This window comes from Acanthopagrus latus, chromosome 11 (assembly GCF_904848185.1).
Source record: "Acanthopagrus latus isolate v.2019 chromosome 11, fAcaLat1.1, whole genome shotgun sequence".
Classification (NCBI taxonomy): Eukaryota; Metazoa; Chordata; class Actinopteri; order Spariformes; family Sparidae; genus Acanthopagrus; species Acanthopagrus latus.
Window position 1 is genome coordinate 5340692 of NC_051049.1, and position 9872 is coordinate 5350563.

Sequence of the window (9872 nt, forward strand, 5' to 3'; positions counted from 1 at the left end):
CTTCCCTGAGTTTGAGGGGTGATTTGAATATTTTCAAGTGAATTGTCGCCACGCCTCTGGCTTTTATTCATCCACAGATACATCAACTTGCTTTGATTTTAATCTTATGAATGACTGAAGGTGTGCTGGATGGTTTGTTAGTAGGCAGTCCCTTTTGTAAGAGTTGTTGTGGGTTGATAGTTAATTTTGAGTATGATCTGAACTTTTGTCTCATTGTGATTAGTAACCAGATAGTTTTTCTTCCCTGGATTTTGAGTGCAAAGAGAAGAATGTGCGTCTGATTTGGATGCAGTTCTTTCCTTGGATTCAGATTTTAAGGGAAAATCAAGTCATATTGTTCCTTTGTTTTGCAGAAAATCTGTTTTTAGTTGTTTTTTTCATAATAAAAGTACAGTAAACTTTATTTTGAAGGTACAGTTTCGTAATCTCATATTAAAATTATAATCCTCCAATTATTAGAGGATAAAAGTGGCAGCTGGTCTAACAGGCTTTACTCTTATGTAACTTCATTTATTTATTATAGTTGTATATATTGTACCATATTTAATCCACAAGTTACATCCTGTAGTTTTCATGTAGCTACAGTAACAATCTGTGCACCCAAAACACATGAAACACATTTTAATATGACAAACTCAGTCTGGTGTTAATACATAGAAATCCAATACGTTTATTTTACATTCATACATCTAAACATTGTACAATTATTTTTAATGCAGTTAAAAAAGCCCAATCCAAAAACAAGTCCTGAAGATTTACAATGATGAATTTGCATGTTTTAGGGTCGGTGACAACAAGCATTTAAAAATATATACACACACTCACACATACATACATACATACGTACGTACACACACATACAAACAAACAGGGATCTAGGACTAGTGGTGTCCTTGAGTTGTACCTTAATACAGCCGGGCTGAACGGAGAAGAATTCAGTCACCATAGAGAAAGGCACATTGAATACACAGTGTATGTACAAACAAAAAAACCTTGACACAAACAACTTTACTGTAGGATCTAGAACAATGACCAAAAAACTGTAAACCTTCACTTATGGAAAACAAATGAACAAAAAGAAAAAAAAGAAAAGAAAAGAAAAAAAGAAATTCACATCTATACAAATACATATCTGAAGCAAAATATTTTCTTGGTCATAACAAAGCAGTACCTTGAAATGCAGTTTCAACACTTAGATTGGCTCTGCCAGCAGAGAGCAATCCCACAGATATAATTACACAATATGTCACAATATTTATGCAGTTGCCCACTTCATGTGCGCTGACAACTGGCGACGGTAACAGAGTACCTCATGCATATCCTCATCAGACAGCAGCAGTCATCTGATATGTTTTTTCCACTAAAAATCAATTTCGTCATTTTTTTACCCCTTCACATGAGTATGGCAACTTGACATGGTGCAACATGTACGTACATCTACATAAAAATGTATAGACAACTCTATACAGCCGCAAATCTCGTTATCTTAAAATATATGTACCACCCGTCGATCAAAATTTTCAATACTTTCAGAAAAGTAAGTTCTCTGATATAAAATACTGTATTTTCAAAAAACAGATTGTTTACATTCCATCCTTCTCAACAAAATAAAGCTTTATATACGTACCTTCAAAGCTTAGAAACACGTCCGACATACATATATATATATATATATATTTATATCTATATAGAAACAATAAAGTGACTAAGATGCCGTATGTGGCTCTACGTTCACATGTAGTGGAAACCCGTTTAGAATGGCGTACACAGCCAATTTATTTGTCTAATGAACACAGTGTGGCACTACAATTTTGGATGATTGTACAAGTTGGGGTCTTTTAAAATGCCAAGGTCAAGATTGCCTCCTTTTTGAAACTGTTCCCTTCTTCCTGCTCAGCATGCCTTTGTCAAGTCAGTAGGCATGTCCGCCGTCGACATGCGGTATTGAATCTTCGTGTTAGTGATGGCGCCGTGCTTCTGTCGCAGATGCAGACGGAGCTGACTCTTGTGGCGGAAGTGCAAGTTGCATTTCTCACACTGAAAAGGAAAAGAAATTACGGCAGAACGTTATTTTTGAGGCATTTTTACTATCTTGCAACAGGTTTAAAGGGGCACGACATGGTTTTGGGGAAGAAGTTGAAACAGGATATTAACATTTACAATGTCAGTGTGGTAATAATACAAGTTATTTATTCCGTAACTCAATAAACGAGCTGTTCTCAGAGGAATATAACGTCCCCTGAGCACTATTTGAAAGCGAGAATGTGGCAGGGTCCGCCATATATAAACAAATTAAAACAGTATGAAATTGTGTTGTTCTTTAAGATCAGTTTGTTTATTCAGCTACGAAAATAAAGAGAGTTTGTTTATTTAGTTTGTTTTGGCATTAAAGAAAAAAAAAAAATCAGTTAACGTCGATGTCGAAAATTTCTTCCCCAAAACTACGTAGGGCTCCTTTAAATTTGATTTCAAAGACGGTAACGTTATGGTGTGATGTTGTGACTCGTTGTGTCGACCTACATGATAGGGCTTCTCTCCCGTGTGGATGCGCAGGTGGCTCTTCAGCGTCTGCAGGTGACGGAAGCGTGTTCCGCAGATCTCACACGGGTATGGCTTCTCACCGGTGTGGATCAACACATGAGCACGGAGATGAGCAACCTGGAACATGGAAAAAAAAACCAAAAAAAAACATATATATAACAGCTTGAATCAAACTGTTTGACTGCAGACTATTATCTAGGAATGTGTTAGCAAATCCTACGATGAACCCTTTCTGACAGCGCACATATCGGCATCCATTATATAAATGCCAAAACGGCCTTGAGGATGTTCTTTCCTGTAATTACGGCTTCTTGTGTAAAGCTGAAAATGACTGTACCCACCCATAGATAGAGGTGAGTATTAGCGCTGCTGGCCCGAACACAATAAAGAGGAAAAAGTTCAATAAAAGTGCCAGATCCAGATGTTTGTGTAAGTGTGTCGTTACCTGTACAAAACGAGCGCCGCACGTCTCACATTTGTATGGCTTCTCTCCTGAGTGGATGCGAGTGTGAGTCTTGAGGTTAGCTGGTCGGTTGAACTGAGCACCACAAATATTACAGCGATACGGCTTCTCCCCTGAAAGCACAAAGAAAATAATCAGAGAAACCCCGTCAGAATTCAAGAAGCAAAAATAAATAAATAAATAAATAAAGTTGCACGCATGTCAGACAGGAAATGAACGCGTTAGACGTACCTGTGTGGACAGTCTTGTGGCTGGCCAGGTTGCCCTTGTAGCGGAAAGCAGCCTGGCAGCGGTCGCACTTGTATGGCTTGTCGCTGTGCACTTGAAGCATGTGTTGTTTCAGCGCTTCGTCCTCGGCGAACTTGGAGTCACATTCGTTACAGAAGAACGTGCCGTTTTCTGTTGAGGAGGAGTTTCGGTCGAGGTTAACACAGAAACAAATCATCTTTAATTCATATGTGTCACTGATATTTTAACAGCCATCGTAAAACTCACCACAGCTGGAGTCTGAGTATTCGGAGTGCAGCTCCGCCATGTCGTCTGTGAGACGGGACCTGGAGGTGTTGGGACAGACTTCTGAGTGCTGTGGGGACGGCGTGCCGCAGGTTGAGCAGTTCAGACGGCTCAGGTAGTGTTGAGGGTGGCTGTCACCGTTCCTCAGCGAGCCCTCAAGTGCGCTAAAGACAAAAGGAGGAATACTTAACAACAGATCTTAAACAAAAATAAGTTAATTCCAAAGTAAAGTTCCTAAAAATGATCCCAGTGAATGCTGAAAATACAGAGCAGTGAAGTGGATCGCAGGGGAAAAGTATAATAAAATCTTCGCAGCACCTCACACAACCTGACTGAGAAGAGACAAACATTTCCTTACCTGTTGATGATATTGTTGAGCCGACTGGCCTGGGGCGCAGGCAGGTCCTCGCTGTGATCGTTGCTCTTGCTCGTGGTTTGTGGGTCGAGGTTCTCCGAGTCGCTGGGGTGGAGGTAGGGTTGCAGGCCGAGGCGCTGAGGGGAGCGGAGCCCAGGATCCCGCAGCCCCACCTCGTCCTCCTTCGCGCTCTGATTCAACACGATGAACTTGTACTTCTTCCAGTTGCGAGCCTTGGGGTCCGGCGTGCCCTGCGGTACTTGCACTCCTGCGGCTTGAGAGAGGCTGGCGTTCTTGCTGCTGCTGGACTCTGTTGGGGAGTTGGGCTGGCAGTCTGATTTGAGGGGGCTCTGCGGGCTGCTCATGAGGCTCTTGCGTCCGGCGGAGGAGATTCCGAGGGGGTAGTGCTGATGGATCAGGTCTTCCTCCACTTGAGGAGTGTTATCTTTGCCGGAGTCCTTCTGGGGCTCGAGGGTCAACACGGGGAACGCACGTTTCCTCGCTCCGAGAGCAATAGACTGGCCGACCCCCTCGTGGCTTTCCTTCCTCATCTCGTCGTCTCTCCCTACCTCCCTGGAAGCGTAGGTGGTGGAGTGAATAATGCTGGAGGAGCTGGAGCCCACCGCCCTGCTGTACTCTGCCCTGATGATGTTGGCGCTGTCATGTGGAGAACAATGCTTGTGGTGGATACCACTCTTAGAGAGGTCAGCAAAAGCATTTTTGGCATCAGTCAGCTTGCACAGAGGGAAAGGGAATCCTGGCATGGGAAACTGCCCGTAGAGATGGTAGTTGCTGGGGGTGCTGACCCCGTTGAACATGTTTGAGCCGTAGGGCCTTCCATCCCTGAACGGAGCTACGCGGCTGTGCAAACTGTCAACAACATCATGGGGCCGGTACGCGTGGACATCCTGAGGTAAAACCAAGGGACTGACCAAAAACTCATCTCTGGGCAGCTTGGCCGGATCGCTGAGGAAAAAGATCAAGCGGGTTAAAACACGACAGATGCTGATCACGATCGATTTGACTGATTTTCAGCAGAGCAGAGCGAACAGAATTTTACTCCACCAACCTGGATTTGATGAATCTGTGGCACGTGTCCACAACATGGTCCATCTGCAGGTAGATGGCTGTGTTCATGATCGCCATGATCAGACTCTCCTTTAGTGTGAGACGGGAGGTGTACATGAACTCCAGCAGGATGGCGAAGCCCTCTGGGTCCACCTTTGGGTCCAGACTGATCGCGTTAAGGTTGCACTTGTGGGAGTCAGTAAAGATGGTGTAAAAGAGCCCACTGAAAGACAAGACAAGAGCGCACAACGGTCAGCGCCTTCATCCTCAAACTGCAGCAGGAAACAATCAGATCACAATGCACAATGAACACGCACCTGCAAGCCATGAGGACGGTCTTGTGTGCACGGAACTGCTGTCTGTTGACCAGGATAGTGACATCTGTGAGGATGTCTCTGCTGCGGAGCCGGTTCAGGTTGAGCAGGACATCACTTGCATGGCGTGTGAACTGTATGCAGCTGTCTGCTGCGCAAGCCATTTTGTCAAGTTCTGCAAAACAGGGAAAACAACGGCGAGATTATTTCACAGGAGCGGCATCGGGGAGAGTTTTGCCACCGTGCCACAATTCACCTCCGTGCTGTAAGGTCACCTCCGAGTAAATGAACTGGCCTGAGATCATTTCTGATCCTCGTCAGGTTCTTTTGTCAAGTGTGGCGGAGGAGGGAGGCGCAGATCGGCCGGTCCTCCAGAAGGCGGCGCCATTTATTAAATAAACACTGTCTAGACATTTAAATTTCTACCTTTGGAGTCATTTCTCTCCCCCTCACTTTCTCTCTTTGAACCACTGGTTGACAAGTTAATACGACAGAAGAGATAGAGCGCAAACAAACAAACAAAATCTCTTACAAGACTTTTTTTTTTCTTTTTTAGGGGGGAAACTAAAATTATTTTGTTATAATAAATAACACATACTCAAGCAGCTACTTAGATGCATTATTTTAAAATCCCTTCTCAGCTTCATGATGAAAATAATAATAATCTATAACGGAGAAAAGTTTCTCTGCAGCGTGGTCACATTTTTTTACACAATCACCATCAACAAGCTGTTAAAAATCAGGGGAAATGGATTCAACAAGCAGCTCACACATCAACCCCAAACTTTTTTTTTTTTTTCCATTTCTTCTTCTTCTTCCTCACACAAACTATGAATTTTAAGACTTGAACCTCCGGAGCAGCTGACCGGGTCACAACACCAGGTGACACTTTCTCCTGTCTGCGGCGGTAAAAACCATGTGGCAGCTCTTTCTCTCTCTCTCTTTTTTTTTTTTTTACAATATCTTATGGCGCAAATTACTAAAACTGGAGCGCGGATTAAATTTCTGGGACCAAGAAGTCTTGAACTCAGAGTCAAAGCGTGAGGTGTGAAACTGGACCCCGTCCGAGAATAGAAGCAGGACAGAGTGCAGCAACAAACACACAGACACCAGCTCTGATCGACAAGGTGCTGAGGTGTCTGACAAGAGCCACCACATTTTCAGAGCGTCTTTTTTTTTGGAGGACTACATCTATAAAGTGTGATCATTTATATATTTATATATATATATATAAAAAATAATAAATGACATGACAGACGCCAGATTTGTCAACGCACAAATTTAGAGAAAAAAAAATACATATATATATATAAACGTCCTCAATAGACCTCTTGGTTTTATTTGCATTTTTTAATTCTATGATCTTATTATAAAGAGTTTCCTGAGTATAAACGCAGTCTCGACCGAAACTCTTGAGCCCGTGACAAGAAGCGAGGCGACACTTTGTGAGCGCATCTCTCTCTCTCTAAAAAAAAAAAAAAAAAGGAAAGAAACGAAAAGACAGAAACACTCTGAACTTCGAGGTGAAGCCTGTCGACGGTGTCACAGTGGAAACACGAGAGACACAAGTTGGTGGTGCGACGACGTGTGCTGCACACGCACACACACACACACACACACACACACACACACACACACACACACACACACACACACTGGCTGTGTATTGGTGGAAAAACACACACTCACTTCAACGCTAATGTTTCCGCTGCAGTGTGTTACGGTAACAGACGGGGCTGTTCTGTTCGAGGCAGCATTTTTTTTAAAAAAGCAAATTACCACTGGAGTTTAAAAAAAACAAACAAACAAAAACAAAACAAAACAAAAAAACCCCACAACAACATTACTCTCGGACCTGACGCTGCCATGCTTGCCAGCAAAGTTCGTCTGACAGCCGCCGCACTGTTGACACATGAACATTAAATCAGAGTCACACAGCAACTATGTCCGTGAACGCACCCTGGGCTCCTGGTGAGCCCTCGCACGGCTCCGAGTCCTCATTCCGTCTCCCCCCCACCCCTCCACACCTCGGTTGTAGTTATCTGACCCGGGCGTTATTACAGCTTCACAGCCGAGAGACGCGGGAGCTCCGGCGGGGAGGCTGCTGCCGTCCTCCCGCCTGCCTGTCTGTCTGTCTGCCGCCGCCGCTGGTTCAACCTCCGACCAGCGGCGGCGGAGGCAGCAGCGCAGAGGCGGGCAGCTCCGCCACAGACAGACAAGACAAGACAGCGGAGCTCCGGCTGTCACCACCGGAGCCACTTCAGAGTTTCGACTCTGCGCTTGTTCAGCACTGACAGCGGACTCAGTCACACCAACAAGCCCGCCGTCTCCTCAAACACTCCAGCAGCACAAACACACAACCCCACTGTGTTAAAACAAAAACAAAAAACAAAAAAATAAACAGACATAAGCAACATACAGTACATAACAACTTCGCGCCAAATTAGAGCAGAAAAGGAATTTAAAAAATCACCTGGTAGCGCTTTCCTAGAAACTTCTTGCATCACCACTTCTAAGAACCCCAGTTCTAAGAATCAGACGAGCTCAATTCTCGGAATTTGAGCCCGGGACCGTACCACTTTCCCAGCGCGGGGGTGAGACGTTTTTTTCCCATGTGGCGGAAAACACTCGTTTTCAAAGCGATTTTTCTCGCTCTTTCTACACACGGCGGTCCCGTCAGCGAGCCGGCCGCGTCCCGGGCATTTAAAAGAGTCCGAAAACGACAATTATTTCCTAAAATAATGCAGGAAATCGTTTGTTGGGCACCCGGCTACCACCAATCCCCCCCCCCTCTCTGACGATGGTTGCGTCCAGAGTCACAGGACGTCGAGCCGGCGACGTCACGAGTTCCTTAAACCCAGCCCCCGAAATTCTGAGAACTAATTTATATTCTATGATTTAAGCGATGTGTCGTTCCGCTGCCTTCCGTCGCATTGAACACACAGACCCGACATGTACAGCACACAGACCGACATCTTAATTAGGCCCACGAAGGGACAGGTCGATGCGACAGGCTCGGCTTTTCATCCTCATCATCATCCGCAGATCTTTTGTTTTGTTTTGGTTTTTTTTTTTTTTTTTTTTTTTTTTTTTAAACCAGATTTCCTGCAGGTATGCCGTGTGTTTGACTTCATAGATGGGGAATGCTGCGAATCACAACGGAGGGGGGGATTGTTTAAAAATGAAAGCTTTAATAGATTTATTATTCACAAGTGTTGCAGACAGACAGGCAGGCAGGCAGCGTGTGTCATGTGGATGTGATCGTTTTGGTTTGCATGGTCCAACTTGGCGCTTCCAGTTTTTTATTTTTTTTTTAAATTGTCTCATGTGCGCGTAATAACGGTGTTAATGCATCTCCTGTGTTAGTGTTGCTGTGTCAGAGCCACTGTCCAGTCAGACGGTGGATTCAACGAGTAGCTGTAGATGTGATTGACTTCATGACTGTCCTGAACTTGTTGCATGAAAGCCAGAGAGAGAGAGAGAGAGAGAGACCCCCAAAATCTTGACAGTATGGACGCTATATGAATGTTATGTACCATTTGTTGTAATTCAGAACTCAAGCAGATGATGTTCAGAGAATCTGTGTCTTTTTAAAAAAAACAAAATAAAAAAATCCATGAGACCTATTTTTGTAAAAAGAAGAAAATTCAATGTCAAGGTCAGGCTGTTGGTGATTTTTTTGGGGGTGCTGTAATATTAATAAACATCGGTAACCCAGTTTAGACAACTTACGTATTTTATTTTTCATATATTCCATTCCACATATTTTGGAGTGTTTAACCGGTTTAGTGTGAGGCTGCCTGTGAAGTTGTCCGTGTCAGATGCTGTGCACACTTACAACAAAAGAAACATTGCTCATTGAAATGCAAAGTGAAAGATTCCTGGAAAATTAATTGAATGCATTGCTGTGGTTTTTTTTTTCTTCCTTTTCCTTTTCTTTTCTCCCTCTTACCATTTAATTTAAGGCATGTGTTCTCCCTGTTGCATCATTTCTCAGAGTTGGGCAAGAATAAACGCAGTCTTTTTTGTACTTTTTCAGCTCACTGGTGTTGTGTTTTTTTTTTTTTTTACTTTGTGCTCTTTTCAGACCTTTTGTTCAAATCTGGTGGTTGAGCTGGTTCCCGTGTGGAGCTGAGAGCTGGTGTGAATTTACATATGGTTCTAATAGACTGGTTAGGGGACGCGTGTGAAAGCGAAATGTGTATTAATGTCATAAGTTGTGGGCAAGCGTTTACTGTCAGTGACTCACCTTGGAAACTTTGCTTGTGGTGGGTCCAAACCGCGGGTTCCCCTTCTTTTCTCATCCCATTCACTCCTTGGCACAGGAGGAGCATCTGCTGAGCTGGTAGCACCACGACAAAGACAGCGAAAAACACAAGATATTTTAGACATTATGAGAGTGAAAGTGTCTGCTCCTCTTCAAAATATTTATCTTCAGTAGTTCTGACACTCAGAGTCCGCGGCGTTAGACTTCAGTGCTCCACACATCTGAATGATTAACTGCGTAGTTTTGGGGAAGAAAATCCAAACTCAGAATTTTAATATGTACAATATTAAGGAGGAAAGAACACAAACTCACGAATATTTATATTTCTCATAGCTGATAAACCAGCTGTGC

At 43.8% G+C, this 9872-nt stretch overlaps 1 protein-coding gene across 3 annotated transcripts; it reads right to left on the reverse strand.

The window, feature by feature from the left end:
• Positions 1-646: 646 nt before the first annotated feature.
• bcl6aa (BCL6A transcription repressor a) lies at positions 647-9289 on the reverse strand. Of its 3 annotated transcripts, none has more exons than XM_037115500.1 (9): positions 7728-9289; positions 5258-5429; positions 4942-5163; positions 3876-4838; positions 3500-3681; positions 3236-3403; positions 2987-3117; positions 2521-2658; positions 647-2037 (listed from the first exon to the last, which is right to left on the reverse strand). In XM_037115500.1, exons 1-9 carry the CDS (start codon positions 7756-7758, stop codon positions 1894-1896), a joined length of 2151 nt encoding a protein of 716 aa, XP_036971395.1. In that variant the 5' UTR covers positions 7759-9289; the 3' UTR covers positions 647-1893. The 3 variants fall into 3 exon arrangements, with proteins under 3 accessions (XP_036971395.1, XP_036971396.1, XP_036971394.1); XM_037115501.1 differs by lacking the exon at positions 7728-9289 and adding an exon at positions 6944-7203; XM_037115499.1 differs by lacking the exon at positions 7728-9289 and adding an exon at positions 5511-6445.
• Between the last annotated feature and the right edge of the window lie 583 nt (positions 9290-9872).